Below are 21,721 nucleotides of genomic sequence, written 5' to 3'. Positions count from 1 at the left end.
TCTCTATCATGCCCTGCCTGTCCTCTGCTAAAGAAACAAGCCAAAAGAATGCACAGGAGAGTTGTAGTTACTGGCTTTTTAAGCACAGTAGGAAGAAGTAGTAACTGGTCCATGGCTCTGTCAGATTCCCAGCACAGTTCATTCAGCAACTGTCTTGTCTCCATTGTGTGTCTTGCACAAGCAACCCCTTGTTGGGGAATTATGGCCCACAGTCTGCTTCATTCTCTCTGTTTACTCTTTTTTTTGAAGGTCCTAGAGTTTCTTGTGCATAGGATCAGCTTTCTTTCCATGCCTGACCCTAAGCCCTTTCTCAAGTGACGTAAGGCAGTTGTGTTGCACGCTTGGTTTCATAAGGGATGTCTTACTGCCCTGAGCCTGCAGCTGTGACCTGCCTGGCTGAAAAGCCTGGACTCACTGGCTTAGGAAAGAGTGGCAGATTCTGGGCACAGAATCAACTAATAACAAAACTGAGGTGTGTGGTGGTTTTGATATACTGGTTGTTGGATACTTCTTGTTTTTAAAATAGCTTATTTTCCAAATGGCGGTATTTTGGTACAGGATTTTTTCCCAAATTAACTAGTCCTCAAAATGCTTCTATGGTTTCTCCTCCCGAGTTTGAGTAGAAAAAGTTCTCGTATTTCAGGTAATAAAAAGGCCATCCTGCTCCCCTCTGAAAAGAGGAAGACCAGTCTACAAGCTAGCCTTGGTAATTGCTTCATTCTTCCTGTACCTTTTTAAGCATGTGTGGCATTGTACCTAAGAGCAGGCACCCCTTCTCTCCCTGCCTGTGTGCTGTTCTGGCTTCTTCCCTTCTGCTGGGACAGTGCAGTTGGTTTCAGTAAGTCCCAGAAAATGTGCAAAGTTCATTTGATGGGGGGGATTGCAGAAACCATTTAATTCTCTCTCAAATGGGTTTGGCATCCAGCTCACAAATATTTATCATCCTCAAAATAGAATAAAACTTATTCACTGTGTATATAGGCATGACAAGAAATGTAGCTTTTGTCATCAGCCACTGTCCTTCCAGGAGTTCTGGTGCAGTTTTGACTGAAGCCTGGTGTATTTCCATGGTAGTTCTGAGTTGTTCTGTTTACTCCAGGGCAGACACAGCAAAAATGTTTGATTATTTTAAGTTTTAGTTTACAATACTTGGAATGCTTCTGAGTAGTCTGCTACCCTAATTTACAAAACAACATTCCCCACCTGATTTTTCTTGCTTAACTCGGTGAAACTCATGGTTTCAACAGTTGGTCTATTAACTCTTTCTCTACAAGACTCATATTTTCTTCTCACCACAGAGTTGGAACTCATCTGGCCAACCTCAGGTGATGATCTGCAGTAGTAATTCCCACACCATAATGGCAGTATGTTAACCACCCACCACTTACAGCTACTGTTAGCTGCAACAGGGCTTTGAAATGCTTTGCAAGAGGTGTTTGGTTTAATTTTCTCTTTTATTTCCTTGCTGAGCTTTCACAACAGGCTCTCTCCTGTGTCTGTGCATTGAATGCTGCTTCTAGGCCGGAGAGACTCCAGACTGGTAAAGTGGAAGAGGGGGCAGTTTGTGTCACAGATGCTGATTGATTGCCTGTCCCTTTGGGCATCTTTGTAATAGCCTCCCAAAAGAAAGACCTACTGTATTGGGTGGAAAACTGGAGGAGCCATTGTGTATTCAGCAGTGTGCAGCATTTGTGACTATGGACAACAACACAGATGCTCTTAGATAGAAAAGCATCGAGGGCAGAGTTAGGCAGTCCTGTTCTATGACCTCCCCCAAAAAGGGGCTTTGATTTTCACATACAGGGCTAGTGGGAACAAGGAATAGAGATTCCTGTCTTGTGCTTGTTGAGGCTTTTCATTTTAACGTTAAATTTCCTATGTCTTCCAAGTGAGAAGATTGTAACTTACTTAAATAGCCTGCATGTATTGGGAGGAGGGCATGGAGCAGGCATGGCTGGGCTTTGTGCCAGGGATTCAGTTCTGCTCTCAAGACTAGTGCAGAAATGGTTTGTTTTGCTTGATAAATTGTCAAAGGCAGTGACTGAGCATTGTCTGACTGCATGTACCTGAATCTCAATTCTCATACCAGCAGGAGTAAACAACTGTCTCTACAGAGCTGTCTAAGCTGTCAATTGCAGTTCTCAGCATTTTGGTGTGTAATCCATAGGCCTCTCTAGTCTCTCATCTCTGGCAATTCAGGATCACTGGAAAGATTCTCTGTATGGCCAGAGGCTTGGGCCTTTCTGATAAACCCCGAGTATTTGAGCTGGGCTCTTGAAGGAATCAGACTGACTGCAAGTCTTTGAACAGGGTAGCATCCTGTTCCAAAATGATGGGGGTAGAATAAGGTTGTAAATAAAAGGATAAATGGCTGCAAGGTACTTTATTCATTCTCCCTGATGTTTGTGCATGTATCCTTAGTTCAAAATAAGAGATCTGTCAAGCATGCAGAATGTGCTGTGGTGCAATTTGCACACTGAGTGCAGATGAGAAATGAAAAGCAAACTACATCTAATTAAAATTGAGATGCTCCCTCCCTAATATCAGCCACTTCCTACCTGTGCTCACCTGACAGCCTATCAGTCCCAGTGCTGTAGATGTTTAGTATTCATCTTGGGTTACTTCTGGGGCCATGATTCAGAATCTGCTAAAGTGCTTCCTAGACAAGGAATGAAACTGAACAAGTGCTTTCTTGAATTTGAATCAGGTTATTAGTGCAGATTTTTACTGTTTGCATTCTAGTATGAAGCAGTGCTTTTCCATTTGTTTTTGTTTTTACATTTTCCCCCACATTTCCAACACTAACCTTTCCTTTTTTTTCTTCCTTTTTTTTCAGGAAAAGAGGTGTAGAAGTAGTACAGGTGAGTAAAAGTTCTATTTTCTTGTAAAGAAGGATTACTGCTTTTAAATGCTGTTGTTTGGATGCCAGTACAACCTGAGCTTAATGATTCTTCTTTCCATTCAGTTCTTTATAACAGATACTGCTTTTGGAAAGAGAGGATTCCCTTTTTATGAAGCATTGTTGAGCCCACATGCAGTCCAGCTTAATGGGTGCCCTGGTGAAAGTGGGAATGCAGTTAGGCTTTTCTTGTGTCTGTTGATTAATAAGATCTGATAGTTGATTAGGTGATGTTACTCTTTTAGCTGCATTCACAGGCAGTCAAGCTTAACAGAAACAGGATCTGCCCTTTGAAAAAAAGCTATGGCAGAAGGAATGTTCTTGTAACTCAGTGAGCAGTGAAATGATACTGAAGTACCTTCAAGTTGTGGCCCATCTACAGATAACTTCAGGTGTTGGCTACATTTGTTCTTTCCCAGGTCTGAATGGTCATATTTCACACAAGATGTTACTTAAAGGATGGTGTCAGCTTGTGAAAGGAATTGTGTTACATGTCAGCTGTAACATAGAACACTATAAGCCCTAAAAAATGAAGGAGAGGCATGCTCTTTCTTTCTGGCTTATTTTGTGTGCTTAGAAGAGTATAGGTTTCTGTCTTGCTGATAATTACCTGGTGCTCATTTTGAACTCTGAAGTGGTGAGTTTCTCACTTAGTAAAACAGAGATGAAACTGCCTCAATAGAGGCAACAGAGGAGAGAGGAGGAAAATGGTGTGTCAGCCATGGGTAATTAAGGTTGCTCTTAAATCCATGTGTAAGGTGCTTCTCAACACCAGCAGGGAGCAGGAGAAAAGCACTTAACAAAAAACAAATTGAAAAATCAGGCCATTATATTTTAAAGATTCCACGTCAGAAAAGACTTAGAAAATTCCCCTTGCTAGTTAAAATGGAGAGTATGTCTTTCAGTTATGAGTAGTTGCCTAAGAACTGTATTGTGCTAGAAGGGCAAAGGGCATATACTTTATTGACTGTATTTAACCTTTCACCACTACAGCATAATATTCCTTACCTGTACTTGTATTGCTCAGAGCTAAGGAGCAGCTTCTTTCATCAGTTTTGATAATGGCATTACTAGACTGATAAAAACCAGCATTTGCAAAGCACAGCTTGATCAGGAGCACAGGGAGAAAGCTAGCCTGTATTTGTGTCACTGTCTAGAGGACATTATTGTTTTATTAACACCCCAGTGTATTACAGTCCAATGCCTGCATTTGTTATTTGTGCCTTGCATGTGCACTGTACATTTAAGCAGCAAGGGGCTCATATGAGATCAATTCAGAGATGTATCCATTAGTTGAGCAGAGGGCAGACTCCATTTTATCTGAATTGAAATTGCTCTCCTTCTACAGGTTGCCTCTTAGTTTGATGTTTGTGCAGCTTAATGGCTAGTTAGACAGACACAAAATTATTAGAAAGTACTTATTTATTGTAAGAGCATTTTGGGAAACATTTGGACAGAACTATACAGGACTTTGTTCCCATAAAAACACTTTATGTTCTCAAAATTTATGGTCTAAAATTTGACAGCGTGGTTGAGATGTCAGACTAATCTATACTGGGAACTTGTGCCCCAAAGGCATACCTCAGTCACTGGTGCCTGCTGCTCTGCTGGAACAGGATGGATGGAAGTGCATGATCACCCTTTGCCTGTCACTTGTGTTTTGCTTCATACATCCTGCTGCATGTGCCAGAGCCAGTAGGGAATGTATCAGAAATGGGACCTTTCTTCATCCCTTGTTGCTAGAAACCTTTGCTGGGGACACCTTGCATGATCTGTCCCCCCAGGCCTGGTTCTAGATGAAGGATTGTCTTGGTATCCATCTGGTGCACAAGGTTTATTTGACAGAGGGAATATTGTCTTCCTGTGTCAAGCAGCAGCCTTTCTTTTATTTACTTCCCCTTCTCCCTTAAAGAACATGTCCTGTTAGAGAGAAACAAGCTCTTAGATCTGACAGTAAGCAAATAAATCAAAACCCAAGATACACAGGATGTTTACCTAATTTCTTCTTTACATAAATTCAGAATGTTTCTGAATGTAGACTAGCTTTCCAGTAATAAGTTGGAAGGTAAGATTTAGTTACTGACTTCTAGAGAGCAAAGCACAAGGGACTGACTGGTATGAGCATACACCAGGTGATTCTTTTCCAAAGATGTTTCACAGGAGCAGGAAAGGATTTTTTACTACTAAAGAGAAGTCTTGGAAGTCTTAAAATAAGCACCTGTGTGACTTCTGTTTCCTTCCTGCAGGGAGGATTTAGGATAGTCCTCTTTTTTTTTGGCTAGACAGATTAATTTTTTTTTTTTTTCTTTCTTAGAGCTAATTGTGCTGTAACAGATTCAGTGAGCTGCTGCTAGATGGCAATTAACATTTCATGACTTGTGTTCAGGTTTTGTGTTTTGTCTCTCTCAGACTTCCACTTTCAGCAGAGAGAGTGGTTCCAGCTTTCTGTTTTTATTGAGTAGGGGAACATGCATAACCTCCAAAGTGAAATAAAGGATTGGCAGTGGTAGCAGGCATTCTCCTTTATCTAGCAGTAAGACTTTACTTAAAGCATCACATTGAAAACAAACAGAAAACTTCTCAACTTGTGTGGTGATAAATAATTGGGTTTTTTTATACATACTGATTAATTTCTAACACAATAGGAATTCAGTGTGAACTCAAGGTACAAGAGCTGAAATGTGCAACATTATATAGTACTACCAAGTAACATCCATCAAGCTAGCTGGCTTAGAAGATGGTACAGTAGATTAATTAAATAAAAAGCTTTCAAGGTTATGAACTTTCCAAAGATAGTATGAGTCTGAGCCTGCACCCAAACATTTGGGACCCTGAATAGGATTAGCTCATTTCTGTTTTTTCCAGTGGACATGGCAAAACTCTGCAGCATTCTTAAAATCTGGCAATGTTTTGGATTTAGATATGCTTTCTGCAACTTAAATACAAGTTGGTAGGGCAGCCACAAACCAGTGTTATATTTCAAGGAAAAAAACCAAAAAAGTGATTTACTAGCTTTTCAAGATGGGCTCTTAACAGAATGCTGTCCTGCATCTCTCTTCTTATGGGGCATCTGCTTGATTTTTAAGCAGGAATCACTTGAGTATCAGGGTGCTTTTTGAATTGGGGTGCTCATTTATTTGTACTCCACCAGGTAAGGAAGCACTCTTGTTCCAGTTTTGCAGGAGGAAAGACTGAAGGATGTGTCCCATTTTTCCCAGGGAACCTGTTGCAGTACCAGCCCCAGTGCTGTTGGGGTCTGTGCTGCAGGAATTTCAGCTGCAGCTGTCCTGGAAGGGTGTGGGGCCAGTAGCTTGTGCTGTCGTGTGGGCACGAAGGCAAGAGCAATTAAAGGTGGTTAGCAGGGCTGGGGTTGCTGGCTCCCTTCCAGTGACAGGCAGCACCAGTTCAGCTGCATTTGAAGCTTCTGAATGCAATGCTCTTGTGGTTCCTGTGGATGTTCCATACCTTCTCCTTTCTTACTGGCTCTTGCCACCCTTCACAGCTGCCTGCTCAGCTGGCGTGGCTTGAGCTGGTGGCCAGAGAAGGGTAGAGATGCCCTGAGCAGGTGACAGACAAGTCTGAAGCCCATCTGCCATGGCCTGCAGGCAGTTACTAGTCAGGCAGCAGCTGGCAAGGCTGAGGCAGAGCAGCTCTTGTGCTGGCATTGGGGTGACTTGCCACAAAATGCTTAAACTGAAGCATTTCTTAATAAATTCTTTCATCACTGTTGCAAGGCAAAGACTGCCTACAAAGCTATGCAGTGAATGGCTGATGAGGTGTTTATTATTGAAAAAAAGCCATCTACTGTAATGGAATCTAGCAAATAAGGATTTTATGTAGTGTCTAAAAAGTAAAGCTGTTTCTCATCTTGTTCAATTTCCAGCCCTCTGTTGCTCAAATTAGTGGAGGGCAAAATATAGGGTTGAAAATTGTCAGTTCTTCTTTAACTAGTGAAGTAGCCAGTTTCTTATGGCTGTGTGCTGGCAAGGGAGAGAAAGAACATCTACCTTGTTTTTCAGGAAAAATCTGTTGGCTTAGTTTGAAGAACGTGAGAGTGAAAACATGTGCATTGAAGTGGAAATCATCACAAGTACCTCTGATAGAGACATGCATTTATTTTTGTTTCACAAGCTATGCAAACCCAGAATAATTAGCTGCAGCCCTTTAGCTTCTGACAAATTGCCAGTTAGGCTTTTGTGTGACAGAGTGTGGAGCCTTCGTATTTCTTGTGACTTCAAAGCTGTTTCAAACACTTCCACACCCAAACTTTCCTAGAGCTAATTCTAAAATAGTGAAGATTTCCTATTTTTGGTGGGTGTTTTTGGATCAAATGAACACTAATGCTCTTTTATCTTAGAAAAATGTTCTAGTCAGTTGGCTATAAAAGTGGGATTAGTCGTATTTCAAACTGCATGCTTTTTAATAGCAGTGGGATATGAAGAAGAATGTTTTCTGATATGGAACAGCTGATTGTAGTAGTTACAATGGTCTCGACTGCTGTCTTGTTTTTCTTTTTCCCCCAACTCTCTGGGAATAGAGATATTTGAAGTCTTTTACTTTGGAAAAGAAGACTGCTTTGAGACAAGGGTTTTCTTGAAGCCTGCAAAAGATAATTCAGGGTGCCCTCTGCACTCTTAATTTAATTCTTCAATCAAAGTGAAATACTAATGACAATGGTTTCTACTATTTGTTGCCAGGGAACTGTTGTTTTCTAGAAATGAGGTTTATTTTCACATGAAGTATTAATGGAATAAGCTTGAAACAGCAGTGTTCTAACCAAGAAAAGGATCTTGTAAAATATGTATTTGATAGCATATACAGAAAGATGTGACTGGAAAGCTTCCAAAGCAAGCAAGGTTGTTGAGATGTTAGAGAGTTGGCTCTCCAGTACTGGGAGAAGAAAGTTTATTTTTACATGCATGCCAGGCCTTCAGTAAAATTCATGTTTTCCTGAGAATGGCAGCCTGGTTTGCCTTCAGTGCATTTTTGGAAATGATGCTATAGAGGCCCTCCAGCCCCTCCCAGTCTAGATTGTTAGGTACTTTGCATGTGTTTGAAGGTGGAGGGGCACTGCTTAAAATCTTGGAAAGATCCTGATACTTTTTAGTGCCAGTGCTGCAAAGGGTGTGCTAAGCACACAAAGTAGGTTATTCCAGAAAAGTGCATTAATCTGTCTCAAACCCAGAAACCAGAGTGTGGAAGCACAAATCCCAGGCAGAATCTTCCCCCTGGTCCTTCTCAGTAGAGGAGAGCCTTCTGTGTGAGACCTTAGTGAAAGGTGAGAAGCAGCATTGCCCATCAGGAAAGAAGCCCAGGTTGCAGTGCAGGGAGAGGTGACTTTGGCACAGTGTTTTATATTGCATCAGCCTGCTGGTCACTTAGGTGCAGCATGGGCCTTTCTGGTCCACCGGGGAAGAAGAATAAATACACATCTCTTTGGGCAGGGAAGAAAGGCAAAACTGTGAAACATTTTCATCTTGTAGATTAAGCAGATTAAATTTACAACAAACACTTATACTTAAAAATTAGTCAGAGTAAGCTGAAGAAATCAAATTGCATTTAGATTTATTTTCACTTTTGGTGAATGAGTGAGTGAGCCATGAAGAAATTTTTGTCTCTCAGAGAGTCTCTTCCTGACTAGTTTGACTGCTTTCTTTTGACGGTGAATCCCAGTAGCCTCAGAGAGGTGTGGGTTCTGCAGTCAGCTGCAGACAGCACCTGTGTGAGTGGAAACATTACTGAGATTTAGAAATCTGTAACTAATGTATAATGAAAGGCTGTCAGGTTGGAGCTTGTACTGTTTTGGCCTATGGAGCCAGCTCTGCCCAGCCCCTTTGTCTTCTCCCCACTCCTTGGTATATGCAGTGATTCCTAACAGTGGTAAAGGCTGGGAGTTGGAAAGACCCGAGTAAAAATCCAGTCCCTGTGAGACCTCTGCCAAAGATTTTGGTAGCTGTACTGGGACTGAAATTGCAGTAAGGAGTTGCCTTGCTTTGTCACTTACTGCAGGCACTTTAGGCAAGTCTGTCACAAATTCTGCCTCTGTTGTCTAATGAAGTTATTATTCTACATAGTGCAATGCCATTTAAGTTACTTTCAGGTATCTGAGTGGATAGATTTAGACAAATGAGTGTGTGAAGGAAAACACGACTGTTAATTTCTGAAGATTGGTGTATAATATTCTTTCTGTCATTAGCATATGTCTTCACAGATACTTCTGTGAACTGCAAAGCTTCAAAAATCCCTCATCAAAAAACAGTATGGATAAAAATAAGGCCCTCAAAGAAATGCTGGGTTGTAAAACTCTTTATTTGCCTCTTCTTGGAGCATACAGTCACAGTCTTTGCACAAAATGACAATTAGACAGTGCTTTTTTGAATCATGATTATTGCAATGGTGCCTATTGTCCAACAAAGACTTGGCTTTGAGTCTGCATTAAACAATAGAGTTATTTGTCTTACTGGATGCAGGTGTTGTGATATGGTATCAAAACAGGCACATGGAGTGTGTTCACAGGCATGTGACTCAGGAAATGCCTTATTTTAAAACCAACCTGTCTCATTTGTAGTTTTGCTGAAACTGCAGTCAGTGTTGAAATACAAATATGCATGTAGCTCTTTTGACCTTTTCTTGGAGTAGGAAGGATGGGGAGTTGATATGGTACCATGACAAGGGTGACTGTACCTCTGACCCTGTCCTCTCACAGATGAATGCCCCATCCTTTGTGTATTTTGGGGGTGAAGTCATGCAGTTCTCTGCTCTGTCAGAGTTTCAAGCTCATTCCTGTCACAGCAGTTGTAACCTTGTCTTCAGCCCTGGGGTTTAGTTCCACAGAGGTGTTTTTTAGGAGCAATCACACATGTATGCACTGTAACTCAGACTTGGTTGCTTCCAGTCGAAGCTTAGAGAGAGAGTATCATCAGATGAGTGGAGCAGGCTCTTTGCATGCCCGTCTTCTTCAGTGAGGGTGCTGGTAGATCTGAACTGCAGAAGATCAGTGGAGCTTGAGGAAGCCTTTTCAGTGTATATTGACTCTTCTTTCTCCAGCTTCTGCAAGACTTACTCCTTTGATCTGCGACCTGAGATAATTGTATCTGAAAATACTGCATGCTTGTTTGCTCTTCTGGCACTTCACAATTAAAGGAGATAAATGTATTGATGTTGCAAGAGTGAATGGTTTCAATAAAACCTGGTGCTCAAAGACATTAAGTCCTAAAGTTTCTTAGGTTTTCCTGTACTTGGTCTTTAGCCTTCAGCTAAAGAAACTGCTAATGCATGGAAACTGGCACAAGAGAGCTTACGAGTGGGAAAACAGAACCTACACCTATATTCAAAACCATAGAATGCTTCTGCTATTGCTGAGCAATGGACTTACCTTACCCTGTTTTTTGGTTGCTATTTTGGGATCCATGATTGTTCAGTGTCTTACTAGAATTCACCGATCAATTTTTGAACCTGAGCTTCCTTCAGTAAATTATAATTGCCTCATTTAATTTCCCAGTCGCTTCCTTGAATAAGTTTGTATGTATAAAGTTGTATATACATGTTTATACATGTATAAAGTTTTTATACATGTGAACTTATACACATTGTCCTTGTTTGAGTGTGTGTTTGAAGGTAGTTTGTTTCAGTAGTTAGTGAGGATTTCTTTGCAAAAAACTATTCCTCCTTCTGGTGCCTTGCCAAAGTGCAAAGAAGTTATTTACAGTGTTTTGACAGAATCATCCCAGGACGGGATGGAAAAGATGCCATTGGGACTGAGCTAATACTGTAAAAGACTGAAATATAAGGAAAACAACTGTGTAGAGGAATCTTTGGCTGACTTTGCAATCTGAGAAGCTTTTTAGCTTTGTGATAAATTGTTGATTAGAGCTAAGAGCTTCCTTTACTCAAAGGTCTAGGTGCATCTGAAATTGTTTTCTGGTACAAGAAGCTTTGTTGCACAACTGCAGTGTGCAACTCAGCGACATAGCCAGTCTTAAATTGTTCATTGCCTTACTGATGGCAAGATTAGAGAACAGGCTAACTGCTTTCTGTAGAGAATTTATGTTGATTGCAGAGTGGTCATTTGCACTCTAGGTTAGCTTGGAAAATATTCTTTCCTGTGACCTAGATAAGCTTATTTTGTAATACCTTTTCCTTTATGATAACAACCTTTAAGTGGATGAAAAAAGAATGGCAGGTCTAGAGAGGGAAACAGATTTTTTTTCTTTTTAAGTACAAAGCAGTTTGAAACTGAGTCAAAGCAGATTACGTGTTCATGAGCCTGTTGTGATGACTTGCATACCATACAAGACTTAATAGATGGTTATCTGAACTAAGTGACTGAAAAGGAGGTAGAGATAGCACTTGTTCCCTGCTGGTGACAAATCCTTCCACTGGTCCCTGCTCCCTGCTCCTGATAGTTTTTCCACTTTTGAGCCAAAAAGGGCAGGTTAGAGTTGGTGGCCCTCCATTGTCCAGAGGACCTTTTTCCTACCAGTAAAGGGCCACGTCCTCACACTGATTTCAGTTCCTGTTGGGTGTGGAAACTACAGCCTGGTGGTTGATCTTGTCTAACAGGTGTGCTGAATGCTCAAGTTCTCTGCTTTCTTTTGACAGATGCTGTGATTGCTTTTCTTCAGAGTATCTGCTTGCTGGATCTCTTCTTAGCTTCTTCAACCTGCCTGTACAATTAAATCAGTGCATTTTTACTTTTTCTGTGCTTCCAAAAATCTGAATCTTTTCAAGTGAGCCTGCAGAAGTGGATGCTCACAGAAGCTGTGTTGGCTCTGTGAGCACTGTGTGTCACACAGGTGTGATTATGCTGTGCCTGAGCAGGCACAGCACCCTCAGGGACCAGGACAGTGCTACTGCTTGTGCTGTAACATCCTTAGTTTATACAGTATGGTCCAGGCCTGTGACAGTCCTGAATTAGTGGAGATCATTGTCAGGTGTCTTGTACTTTTTTAGCAGCTAGTAGAGGGGTCTCTAGGTGTTTTTTAGCTCATAGCTCTGTGACACTTTTTATGTGTTCTTTTCAAATCTGAATCTGTTTTTGCCTTTTCCCTAAATCTGAATGTACCCACTTTTGGAGGGTTGTTTTTTATAACTACTGTCCAAGACTCTCCTGGAGTGGATACAGCCTGACTCTGCTTACAGGAAGAGTGATTTTGAAGTAATGCTATGCTGTCTTTTTGTTTAAGGAATTGGAATACAAATGCAGCATAATCATGCATAAAAATAATCTGTCCATGGAAATGCTTTCTTGATGGTCTGCTTTGTTACTGCCCAGATATGTCAGTCTGTAGCCAAGTTTTGGTGCAGTAATACCATCAAGTTAATGTTTAGAAGAAGAGCTGACAGAGTTTACTTCATCTTCAATAGAGAGAAGTACTAAGCATAGTTTTTGATGACTGGGAATTTTAATTCCTTACAAATTTTCTTAGGATTGATCTGCTACAACTTTATTTATTGAATCTCTCAGGATTGTTTATGATTTTGTCTCAAGAGCTTGGTGTGTTTGCAGAAGATCACTTAGCAACAGTCAATGGCACAGTGACATGCTCATGCTAGTACTATGAAGCATAAAACAATGAGGAAACACCCAGAAACATCAAGTAAATAGAAATTTAAAGCAAAACAAAGCTGAACAGTTCCACATTGATGTGGAGTGGGTTTGTAAAATACTTTACTTAGATGTTTGTAATATTGATCTAATGATGCTCTCTGCTTGTGTGGATGTTCATAGTCATGGGACATCTCCAGCTGTTACTATAGAGCATCTCCTGAGTATTTAAAATAGAAGGAACTATTTGATATTGAAAGAACTAATTAAGTCTTCTTAATTAGTGCTCCACCAAGTAATACCTAAGGGACAGAAGTTCCCTGGAAGGGTCTGGGATCTGGATTGCTATTTCAGCTTTACAGCTTTGTATAGTCTTTGTACAGCTCTAAGAATCTTCTGCTTCTAATAATCAATAGTTCTTTTCCTGTGGTGGGGTTTTTTCCTTGCTTAGGTTTGGGGTTCTCTTTGATTCAGAGGAATTGTAAGTTCAGGTCTGAATGTCTGCATATTGCAGGCCTTTTATTATTGTATATTGATACCAATAATGTGCTTGACTTAAATGACTTCTAAGCAGTCCCTGGAAAGGGACCTGGGGGTCCTGGTCAGTGGCAAGTTGAATATGAGCAGGCAGTGCCCTGGCAGCCAGGAGGGCCAACCCTGTCCTGGAGGCATGAGGCACAGCATTGCCAGTGGGACAAGGGAGGGGATTGCCCTGCTCTGCTCTGCACTGGGGTGGCCTCACCTCGAGTGCTGGGGGCAGTTTTGGACACCACAATGCGAAAAAGCCATCAAGCTGTTAGAGAGTGTCCAGAGGAGACCACAAAGACAGAGCTTTTTGAAGAGCAAATTTCAAACTTCTGACCACTCCTTGCATCGTTCTTTGTTCTCCTTCACAAACATCTGCACTGTGGAGTTCAGAACAGGCTGTACTGAAGGACCTGTGTTTGGAGCCCGTCCGGTGCTTGTACTTGTACTTGAAAGTTGCCTGGAGGCAAGCCAACTCCTCATTTTAAGGTTGCAGAGTTGTGCTAGCATATCAGAGGACTGGCTTTGTTCTCCATGAGCCTTACTAACCTCCTGAGCTCTGTGCCACATCAGGGAGGCCAAGCAGCATCCCCAGCAGAGCCGGGTTCATCTGCTCTGGCTGTGGAAAGAAGATTCAAATTGTTCATGTCTGCCTGTATGTGACCACAGACCTACCCAATGTGTGTTGATCTATCCAAGTACAGCATTGGAATGCCTGTTTCTGTAGAGAGAGCACTGTTGATGAGAAGTCTCCTGCTTTATGATGAGCTGTTATGTTCCCTCTAAACTGCTTGCTTCCCTCTGAACTGCTCATGTCCCTTCTGCTCCTTGCTAGCTGTGTACCAGCTTACACTGCTGTGTTTGTCACGCCTTGCTCCCTGCCCTGGGACAGGCAGAAGTGTGCCTTGCCACCAGGGTGTGGCTGCAACACATCCTGGGCTGTAAGCTATGGTGCTAGCTCTTAGATGGAGGTGGTAGCCTCAGTGCTTGAAGACTTTCTGTTGCATCCTGCAGCCAACCTCAGTGAGGAGTCCTGCCTCCTGAACCACTGCTGAATGCTGAATTACAGCCTGACTCCAGCTGTAATCTTCTGAAAGACAAACATGACAGAACTAGAGCTGCCAGCACTACATTTTTAATATGTTCCTTTAGATTTTGAAAGGTGATTTTCTTTTTTAATGGCATAGAAGATGTAGTGGGAACATGAAATTTGTAGTACCATGGTGGAACTGGGGTGCTCTAGTAAGGGGAAATAATCATTACAAGATTTTACTAGGTATCAAATTATCTTCACAGTTAGTAGAAAATATTTAAAATAATGATTTTATTATTTTCAAAAAGATAAGTATCTGTCAGGTTGTCAGTTATGATGGAGGTCATGGTGAGGGGAAGTTCTGTGGCTTGGGTCATACGACAAGTCAGATGACTGACCAGACTGGTCCTTCTTATATCTGAAGTCTGAGGTAAGTTGCTAAGTGATGAGCCTGCTTTTCAAAGGTGCTGAGCAGCTGCTGCTGAGGTTCATGCAAAAAACCAAATGCTCTAGCTGTCTCCTCAGGGTGTAAATATGAATGCAGCAACCCACTCTGCACAGACGTGTGTGTGAATCTCATCCCATCTGTCCATCTGTCCTCCAAAGAATCTTAGTTGAAATTTTTTTTCTGAATGAATTCCATTATCAAATGCTGGCAGATTTTCTGGCCATCTTTACTGTTAAACTGCTTGTATTTGAGTTGTTCTAGACCTCTTCTGTTGCATAGTGATGCAAATGTTCATGAGTGACTTGTACTTTTGGGACACAGGAAGGCAGAGCCTCTCAGTCTGTGTGCTGAAGCTAATCCACTGGTGTCCTTCCCTCTCTGAACATTTGTAGAAATTGCTGTACTTTTTTGGCCATTTTTGAGGGACTTTTCTAATTTCAGAGCAAAATATAATACAATACAATAGCCTGAGATATGATTCACAAATTAGGACAATTTTGCTATTTGTGTTTCTCATGGTTCTATTTAAAAAATACTACACTGTAGTAGAATCTATACTGTAGTAGAATCTGCTGTAGTAATTTGGCTCTATGATCCTTGTGGGTCCCTTCTAATTCAGGATATTCTGTGATATCATGATACTTATTGGCAGTTCAGTAGAAGAAAACTAAAATTACAGGCTTTTAATGTTTCAGTGATTACACTTATTCCTTTGCAGTTAATGAAATACTACCATACGCAGGGAAACGTGCATACTCCATAGGCATGCTAAGTATGTGGTAGAGAAAGAAGGCTTGTAATACTAATTTCAGGATGATTTTTTTTTTAATGGGATAATTTCAATATTCAGTGAGGGATTTTGGTTCTATGGGAACTGGTCAAATATAGCAGGCATAAATATAGAAGGCAAGTAGCATGGCAACTTTGAGAACCTCTGCCCCTATAATGTTAAAAAAAACAAACACACCAGCAGCTTATTGCTGCATTTTTAGTATGCTTTTTTGAAAGAGTCTGGAGGGTAGAGGGTGTGAGAGACTGCTCTCTTCAGTAGTGTAGAGAGACTTTATAAAAACCTTTTCTGTGGTCTGGTACATCCTGTGATCCAGGGAGGTGGCTCTGGGCAGGACCTATGGGAGTGCTCCTGTGGTATAAGTGGGAAAGTGAGGTTGCAGGAGTATCCTCTGTAGGTAGCATCTTTTCTACCTGGACTGGGTGATCTCCTAAAGAGCATGAAATATGTAGTTATGTTGCTAATCTGGACCAAAGTCAATCTCAGTGTGTCCTCCTTTCCTAGTTTTCCTAGGAAGATTCGTGTTAACACAAAGCGTGGGCCTGTGACTCAGCCACGCTTCCCATTCCATTTTAAAATACCATGTGTTTTAGATAGAGCACTCCCAGACCTGTTTTTGAAGATGCCACCCATTTTCTCCAGAACTCCAGGATTACCTTTGGATTCTGAAATAGCAGACTAATGAGCTTGAAATGTCTAAAAAAAGGAAAAATTGCGTAAGAAAAGTTTTATTACCAAGAAAATGAAGGTCAACCTTCCTGCAAGCACAGGATGAAGAGGGGAAACTTAATACTCCTGGTAAAAATAATTTTCTTGCTGTTGCTTTCCAAAGTAAAATCCAACCAAATAAAAAATCCCCAACAGAGTAAGTGAAATAAATTGTTGTTCTATTGCTGTCACCTTTATAGTAGGTAGTTAGCTTATGTCTAACTGCCTTGTGTCAGTCTGAGATATAAATATAAGTGATAAAATACACTTTATTGGATGTGCCTAAAATTAATTGCTGTTAGGTTTTATTTTTTTCTCATCATGTTTCCCATAGAAGGAGAGAGCTTGAAAGGGACCCATTTTTCATGTGCTATTTTTGTTACTTAGAAGTTACTTGAAGCACTTATTTGAGGTCTTTATTTTCAGCAGAGAAGAAAACAGCTGAATTCTCCTGTGTATGTTCTTAGTTTCTGCTGCAAGGTGAATTCTGCTGCAAAGCCCACTGCGATAGTGGTGTCACACAGCTGGATTGCAGTGCCTTGGCTCCACCAGTGCCAACTGTGTAAACTTATGTTCTGTTGGTTTTAGCCATAAAACCAGTTCCTGCTGTATATTACCAGGTTGAATTAGTGGTACTTAGCATGTTTCAGCTACTTTTCCATTTTGCTTTTGTCTATAAAATAAAGTACTTAAAATTGAAGTTTCTGCTTTTAGCAGGAAAACCAAAGTGAATGTTGCCCCAGCATAGAACTCATTGCCAGTGCATCTTGGAGTTGGTTAATTTTGGTGCTTTCTGGGGTCATCCTGCATTGTAGAGTGCATAGAGGGAGGGAGGGGAATAAAGATGATAGATTGCAGTGAGAATGGAGGACAGGCTTTGAAGTCTTACTGCCAGTTACACATGGCAGTAATAAATATGACATGGCATCCTTTCTGTGACTTAGCTTTGTCTCTCAGAGCATCTTTGCCAGATGTAGATACTCAGTGTTGAAATGCCTGATTCAGGATGTGCTATGGAAGTTCATGTTCTGTAGTCCTTACTGCCTGCCTTCTGCTGATCCCAGGTTGCCTCTGAAAGCTCTTATCAGACAGTAAATAAAATAGGTTTTGTGTGCAAAGGGAGTTTCCTAATTGCACTGGTAATTTGTTTGGTGTTGAAGTGCACGTACTGGAGAGACTATGAACTTGCCGGATATTGAAAACTGTCACTCTTTTAAGTTTCTTGGTGAAGAGAAAGGCTAGAGTCTGGGCTGGCTCCCAGATGAGCTGGACTTTTAAAAATGCTAGTTGTTACTGGTCGTGCAAGGAAGTGCCTGGAACCACAGAGCACATTGCAGCACACAGCACTTCCCAAAATACACTTACATTGGTATGTCTCTGCAAATAGCTGCAGGTCACAGCTATTAAACCTGTGGTTGCTCAGCCCCTGCTGCTACAGGATATTTAATGGGCTGAACTCTAGCTATGATAGGTCTTTTTGTATTACTGGTGGTATTCAGATGTACTGCTGTCTACTGCATTGTGAATACCACAGGGCTTAGCTGTGTAAGAGCTTGTTAAACCTCAGAATAGATTTATTTGGAAAGCTCTAGTTAAAGCTTGAATAACACATGTCTGTAGTAAGCAATATATGAATATTCAGAACATTAACCCTGCAAGCCTGCCTTGGTTAAGGACATGGCAAATGTCTGCAGTCTCTGCAGAGTGGAGGAGGCCAGTCATTTTCAAATGCAGGAGGTAATTTTCTTGGCCTTAGTTCCACATTTTGCAGGCTGGCAGGGTGCTGAGCTGAGAGGCAGCGCAGGGATTGAAGCTGGGTGGGCTGCAGTCACAGAACCAGTGCTGCCTTACAGACAGGGACAGGTCCAGTCCCCCTGCACCATGATGGTGTCGTGCTTTGCTGGGAGCAAAAGTGCTGTGACATAGAATTCCATTCTAGAAAGTTCTGTGTAAAGCTTTTCTGGTTGGCTGAATTAGGAAGAGGGCTCTGCATATGTGGAAATAGCTCTGCTGTTCCCTTGAAGTGAAGAATTACTGTTAATGCTTTGTCTGTTGTTTGGTGTAAGTTTTTTCATAAAGCTTCAGCTGACTGGACTTTCACCTGTTCCTGTGTGGGATTGCTCCATGGTCTAACACATTTCTGTGCCAGCAAGTCTTTCTGTTGATCAGCCCATACATCTCCTTGTCACCCTATCAGTCCTAGTTAACCCATTTTGTATGGTGCTCCTATTAAGCATTATCTCTCTTCTAGGGCAAAACACCTTTCAAATGCTGATACTCTTACCTTACCACCTGTTTGTCATGGCTGAAAGTAAGGTTGCTCCACAGCAACTTGGCTTCAGCTGTTCATGAGCTGTAAATCCACACCCTTTATCTTGTGGTAACTTGTTTGCTTGGATGTAACCTAAGAATTTCAAACTAACTGCCTAGGAAATTTAGGTACCTAAAGGTCACAGCTGTGACCTGGAAACCTGAATCCTTGTGTTCTCTTGGCTATCTTGTCTATGTTTCGCCTTCCTAGTGGAAATCAAGCCCTTTTGCCTGTTCTGGGTTTTTTTTTTTAATATTTTTCACTGGTCACAATGTTTCTTCCAGCATTGTAGTGCTCTTTTTCCTGTCAGCTTTGAATGGTGCAGAAAGTAAATTGCTTCCATTCCATGCATTTTGCAAAGATATCATATATTGACTTAATGGTGTTTTGGAAAGGACTGTGGTTTGCTCTATGTTAAGCTTGATGTCATACATTTGGAGTTTGTTCTCCTTTTTCTACCTCCCTCCCATTTGCACTTGAGAAAACTCTCCCAGTTTAGGTCCCACACCCTGCAGCAGAAGGGTTTCCTGCGTTGCTGGTCTGGTCCTTTCTGTATTGTGTTACTACAAAGGTGTATTTCTGAGGCACCTGCACTTCTGCTTTCACTCACTGTATTCATATTGAAGCAGCCACGTGGGGAGTGAACTTGGATAAGAAATGCAGTGGGGTTTATTATGTTACAGACCAACATAGCATTGTGAAGAATCTTCTGTTTTGATTCCAGTCCTATACCTTTTCCCAAAAGGTGATTTTGATGTGGAACAGGCTTGCAGGTAGTATTATAACTTTAATTTTAAAGCACGTTTTGCCAGTAAATAAATAAAAATCAACTGCTTGCTGGTTTTCCACATCCTTTCCCTGCTATTTTATTAAACCCTCAAGAAATTTTCTGCCACTCAGAAGTTTCTGTTGTGTTGTGTGCAACAATACTCCAAAATCTGAGTGTGCTTCAAAGGGTTCCCACTCACTCTTAGGAAAGTACTGTACTTTCACAAAATTTCCTTTAGTCCAAGATCTACTCATGCCAGGGTTTCCTTGCAGTATTTCAGGCTGAGTCAGGTGAAGCCTTTTGTATGTTGATTCATTTTTATAATCAAGTGAATTTGGCAAAACTGTTGGCATTTTTTGCATTAATTTTAGCATGATTTTTCCTGCTTCTCCTAAAGAACAGTTAGTCCTTTCTGAAAAGGTTCTCAAAGAGCATTCATCTAACTTGTCATCTTTTATTCTTATGTATTGCAATGCTCCTGAGAGTAATCCTCCAGTTGTAGTGTAGTGCTATTTATCCCCCCCAGTGGCATCCCCAGCTGTTGCTTGCCTCTGGCAAGGAAGACAAATGGTTATTGTGTTCTGGAGCCATGCCAGGTCTTCTGTGTCTCCACTTGGTCAGTATTGTTGTGTTTTATTTAGGAGTTAGCAGTGCTTGAATAACACTGGTTTATTTTGAGCCTTTCCTTCTCTATCTCCCCACGCTTCCCTCCCCCTCATTAATTTTTTGTTTAGACACCTGGGCTTAGTAAAGGGAGACAGCCCAGCCTGATGAGCTCCTTAGTAACCTGAGAAAATACACTTTGAACTTGAGAGTTTATAATAATGATGAGGAAAATGCTTAGTTTTTAATACAAATTTTGGAGATGATTGTTGTCTTTTGTTACATTGTCTGGCTCAGAAGAGATATCTTACCAATTTTGAGTAAATCAGTACACTCAAATTTTACTGAGAGAATGTGAATAAGCAAGTCAGGCAAACTTTTATATATGCCTGTCAATATTTGTTTCAGAGTTAACACACCCTCATCAAAATCAAATTACTACTTGTTTTTATTGTCTACCCTTAACCTTTGTCTGCAGTGCTCATTTTCTTTGATGATCTAAACAAAATTCCAGCCATGATTCCTCTGTTATTGCTCTGAATAGCAGGTGACTTTACAGGACTGTTCAGTCCTCTGCTAAAGGTTGGTTATCCCACACACATACTTGAATAACTCCCTTCTTTGAAAAGTCTAAAGGGCTTCATAGAATCATATAATGGTTTGGGTTGGAAGGTCATCTTGTTCTAACCCCCCCTGCCATAGGTAGGGACACTGTCCACTAGACCAGGTTGCTCAGAGCCCCATCCAACCTGCTTTGAACACCTGCAGGGATGCAGCATCCATAATCTCACTGGGCAGCCTCTTCCAGTGCCTCACCACCCTCACAGTAAAAATTTCTTTATAACATCTAATCTGAACCTGCTCTCTTTAGTTTGAAGTCGTTCCCTTTTGTTCTGTCATTCCATGTCTGTATAAGAAGTCCCTCTCCATCTCCCTTGTAGCTTCCCTTAAAGTTCTGGAAAGCTTCATGAGCAGCTCTCATTTAAGGTGAGCGTGTTCCTATCTTCTCTTCAGCCAGGCCTCATTTAGCAGTCATACCCATAAGTAATGATATGGCCTAGCTAAGAGGGATTAGTAGGCTGTCCACTAATTTTCCCAGAAAATTTGGAATGTATCTTGGTCATCTTATCTGTACATTATAGAAATTTACTGTGCCAGTGTTGAAAAGGGCATGTTCTGTCAGCGTATTTTAAATAAATCTTGAAGGATGTGAAAACCTTGGAACATCTGAAATAAGTAAAGAAAATAAATGGAATGGGTGAAAAATGTAATGTCAGAACTCAAGATCCACTGATAGTGAAATGGCTTTCCTTCTTTTAAATTGTACGACTGAAAATGTCACATTACATAAATATGTTAAATGTAGCTACAACTTTTCTCTCTCCATGTCTTTATCTTACAAGGATATCTGCTTATGTGTGTGTAGATGAGAAAGGGATTTTAAAAAGGTCTTGGACATTCACCTGAACAACAGAAATGTCTGGTCTATGTCTGCCAGATGTTCTAAAATGTATTATTCTAATACATTTTCTACTACTTCTGATTTTAACCCTATCATGTGATTTAAAATCTGAGTTTAGCAGCAGCTTGAGCTCAAATTTCTAAGATACTTTGTAAGCCAGTATCTTGGTTTACCCAAGGCTCTGTGGTGGGTTGACCCCAGGGGGCAGCTGAGACCCAAGCCAGTCCCTGCTCATTTTGGTGGGCTCAGATCTCCCCCGTGTTCCCCTCCCAGCCTCCTGCCCAGCTCTATCCACAGGCTGCAGGGGCAGCTTCAGAGGCAGAGGTGGCCTGAGCAGTGTGCAAACCCTGTTCCACAATAACTGCAGCATGGGTGTGGTATTAACACTGGTTTGTCACCAGCTGAAAACACAGTGCTATGCTGCTGCTGTGAAGAAAATTAGTTCTATCCCTGCCAAACCCAGCACAACCAGTAGCTGTTCTAAAGAGTCTTGTTCAGAGATCGATTCTTGCTCTCTTGCAAAGAAGGAATATTTGGTAGCTCTAGGAACTTTGAGGAACTTTTTCACAGAGAAGCAGCTCCAGAGCCTTCAGCATGCCTTTGGAGCTGGTCAGAGCTTTCAGTAT

General features: G+C 41.3%; 1 protein-coding gene across 4 annotated transcripts in view; it reads left to right on the top strand.

The window, feature by feature from the left end:
• ITPK1 (inositol-tetrakisphosphate 1-kinase) overlaps positions 1 to 21,721 on the top strand; it is a 137,538-nt gene that overhangs the window by 27,977 nt on the left and 87,840 nt on the right. For all 4 annotated transcript variants that reach the window (XM_079308139.1, XM_079308140.1, XM_079308137.1 and 1 more), the window contains exon 3: positions 2,837 to 2,861. In XM_079308139.1, coding sequence (XP_079164265.1) covers positions 2,837 to 2,861 — 25 coding nt within the window. The remainder of the gene's footprint in view (positions 1 to 2,836; positions 2,862 to 21,721) is intronic.

The sequence above is a fragment of the Erithacus rubecula genome (assembly GCF_903797595.1).
Source record: "Erithacus rubecula genome assembly, chromosome: 6".
Lineage (NCBI taxonomy): Eukaryota > Metazoa > Chordata > Aves > Passeriformes > Muscicapidae > Erithacus > Erithacus rubecula.
Note: the sequence above shows the minus strand (reverse complement) of the source record. Positions and strands in the feature narration are given on the sequence as shown.